We start from the raw sequence: 3,093 nt of genomic DNA, 5'->3' as shown, positions 1-3,093 counted from the left end.
CCCCGGGGCCCGCTCCCCGGCCCGCGGGGAGAGCGGCAAGCTGCGGGCAGAGGGAAGCCTTTGTTGGGTCTCACGCTGGTGCCTACGGAGGGAAGCGGCAGAGCGGCGGGAGACCCGGGGTCGCCTCCGTCGCCCGTTTGTGTGCCGCCACACATGCTCAGTCGGCGTGTCCCCGTTCGGCCGACCCGTTCAGTTTTCAAACGGGCGAGACTTTTCGGAGGGGACACGTTTACAGGACTAGGGAATCGCTGGCTGCGAGCGAAGCTACCTTCGAAAGCCCATGTGGCGAAAAGAGCGTTTCGGCTCGTAAGTGCCTTCTGAGGGCACGTGCTTTTGAACCCACGGGGACTGATTGCTGTACCTGTAGTAATCCTCCTTGCAGTAAATACTGCCGTCCTTGGCAAAGCAGGTGAGTTCTGACTCCAAAGCCAGTTTACATTCACAGCACTTAAGACACCTGAGGTGCCATTGTTTGTCAACAGCCAGCAGGTAATATCTGTCTGAGATCTTCCCTCCACAACCAGCACACAAAGCAGGCTTCTCGGGGCTCATTGGGGGCACGTTCTGCAAAACAACCACACCACAAGGGGATGAGACAGGGAGGGAAAGGCAGGCAGGCAGGCCGGGCTGGGGACGGGGTCCTGGGCTGGGGACGGGGCTTGTACAAAGAGACCGCTCCCTGGGACCAAACCGCCCGCTCCCGGCGGGAAGTTTGAGGGGGAACCGGGACCATCCCCGCTAGGAGAGTATTCCGCGCGACTCAGCTTTCGTGTTTATCCCATTAAACCGCTCCTAACGATCTAATGTCATTTCAATACGTGAAGGCAACTGGTTAGGCCTCAGTTAGAAAAGCAGAGCCCGTTCTTTCCTGAGGTCCTCAGGCTGAAGCCTGTAGCTTCCCCCTTACTTTGGCGTTTTAATCTTAGAGCGCTCCACAAGAACGGCGTTTTAAAGCAGGAAAATACCGTTTTGCTGCACCAAAAGTTTATGGCAGAGGGTGCAGGCTTGCACCGATTTTCCGGTAAATTTTCACCCGCGCTTAAACCAGCCAAAACCCCGTCTGTAAAGAAAACCAGGCCATTTAAAACAGAAGCAAGAGAAAGGAGGCAGGTGAATGCTGCAAAGAGCAGTGAGCGCGAACGCTCACCGCCCCGGTCAGGGACGTGGACGGAGAGGTGGCACGGGCTGGTCTCATCTAAAACTAGCATCTTTTCATCGGCAAACTTCTGCAAGTTCCCAGTAATCTGCTCCCCACGAGGAGTGTCGCTCGGGACAAAGGCAGGCGGGGGGACGGCGGAGACAAAAGCTCTGCCGTGAAACTTGGGGCAGCTTTTGCCGATAAACTAACAGAGGGGGAAAAAAAACCCCGAACACCTTGTTCTAAAGTCGCAACTGTTTTAAAGCGGCAACTCCGCATTCACTTTCCAATCTCAAGTCGTGCTCTTCGCCCCCCCCCCTTTTTTTTTTGCAGCAATTGAAAGGGCGAGTTGAATTTACATTGCAAATCCTCGTATAACAAAGCGGGAGTTTATTTAAGGGAAGGGGGGAAGGACCCGATGGCTCAAAGCCCTAAAGCAGTTTTCCGGGCCGTTACTTTGTGTGCAGAGCCTTGTGCGCGACCGGCGGGAGCCCTGCAAGTTGGAGAAAGGGAGATCTCGCTTTGCACAAAACACAGCGTGACACCCGGTTTCTCCGCCGCCCGTTAGTACATTTATGAAGAGTTTGGTCCTCTGACTGATAAAAGAGGAGATGTTACCGCTAAGCAAAGTAGTCGGCGGGCGTAGCGTTCAGAGAGAGCGGTGCCTCTTTGTATCAGCCCCACACTTCAGACCAAAAATGGTTACGCAAAGTAAGCGGTCGCGGTCTGCGGCTTAATTTAGGAGGTGCCAGGAGCGCAAAAGTAAAGTACACCTCCGGAACTCCGGCTGCAGCCCTGCTCGGACGGGGCAGAGCGGCCGCAGCGGGCCGAGCAGGGGCAAGAGGCTGCTGCTTCGCCGTACGGACTGAAAACCCGTCCCTGTTACCGGTTAAAATTCTTCCCCCCGTCACTCCAGAGAGCGGACGCAACGACAGTGGCCGGACAGAGGTGTCTCTGAGCCGGGGCAGCGCAGCAGCCAGCGCTGCGGGCGGGTTTACAGGGAGCCTCGGGAGGGTCTCTACAAGCGAGGGGTGGCGGGGAAGGGGCAGGGAGAAGCAGCGGCTTTCTCTTCCCCAAAGCCAGGGTCTGCCCCGCTGCGGGTCCATGCTTGCAGGGATTCCCTCTCAAAGAGTGCCAGCTCCTTTCTTACCGTCTCTCGGCCGTTCATCTGTCCCCCTTTGGCCAGGCGGGACTCGGTCTTGGATCGCCTCTCCATCTCCTCCATGATTCCTTGGATATGGCCTCCGGAGATCCCGTGGAAAAGCATGGCTGGGGGACGGAAAGGACAAGTATTTTCTTCTGCTCTGCACCCCACTATTTCCATATACAGACCCCAGAGTCTTTAGATCATCCAAAACGTTTACACCGAGGCGCACAGCGCAGGGAGGGAGGTTGCAATAGGAGCTTCTCTTTGCACAAGCACCGAGGGCTTCCTGAAGATGTGCAGAAAACAGACAAGGGGGAGAAAATGTAATAATAATTAATTTTAAAAATAAAATAATAAAAGCGAGCTAAAGGATCTGTTACTGTTCTGGAGAGCTGGGGCTCCCGACTGGAGAGACTTGGACCTGGGGCGGTAGAATCGGTCGGGAAAGGATATAGTTTTGAATACAAAGAAAGCAAAAAGAAGTGCTATTTTCAGCAGTCCCTGGCTGCTTTAAAGTTCCCAGTGCCTGTAGGTTGGATTTGGGACTGCTGCTTTCCGGAGCTCTGTCCAATTTGTTAAGAGACTAAAGCCAGCCCATTTTTGATAATTTAGTAGGAGGAGTTCCCTCCCTTGAGCTGCCACTGATTTTTATTCAGACAACAAAGACCTGTCATGCTCCTCTCAGCCCCTAGTGATGGGCAAGCAGTGACAAACATTACGGTCGGGGCTGTGGGTGGGGTGGGGTTTATTACCTCCCCCGAACACGGAGTCCCGGGAGTTGGCGGCGACGGCGCCCGGCGAGGGGCAG

At 55.1% G+C, this 3,093-nt stretch overlaps 1 protein-coding gene across 4 annotated transcripts in view; it reads right to left on the bottom strand.

The window, feature by feature from the left end:
- LHX9 (LIM homeobox 9) overlaps nucleotides 1-3,093 on the bottom strand; it is a 20,572-nt gene that overhangs the window by 12,393 nt on the left and 5,086 nt on the right. For 2 of the 4 annotated variants that reach the window (XM_009326163.1, XM_009326159.1), the window contains exons 1-2: nucleotides 2,289-2,844; nucleotides 362-564 (exon numbers count right to left, since the gene is read on the bottom strand). In XM_009326163.1, coding sequence (XP_009324438.1) covers nucleotides 362-564; nucleotides 2,289-2,462 — 377 coding nt within the window. In that variant the 5' untranslated portion in view covers nucleotides 2,463-2,844. Of the gene's footprint in view, nucleotides 1-361; nucleotides 565-2,288; nucleotides 2,845-3,093 lie in introns of those variants that run through there. The other 2 variants (XM_009326160.1, XM_009326161.1) reach the window with 2 other exon arrangements.

This window comes from Pygoscelis adeliae, unplaced genomic scaffold (genome assembly GCF_000699105.1).
Source record: "Pygoscelis adeliae isolate BGI_AS28 unplaced genomic scaffold, ASM69910v1 Scaffold256, whole genome shotgun sequence".
NCBI classification, from domain to species: domain Eukaryota; kingdom Metazoa; phylum Chordata; class Aves; order Sphenisciformes; family Spheniscidae; genus Pygoscelis; species Pygoscelis adeliae.
The sequence above is the reverse complement of the archived record's forward strand: the minus strand, read 5'-3'. Positions and strand labels throughout refer to the sequence as shown.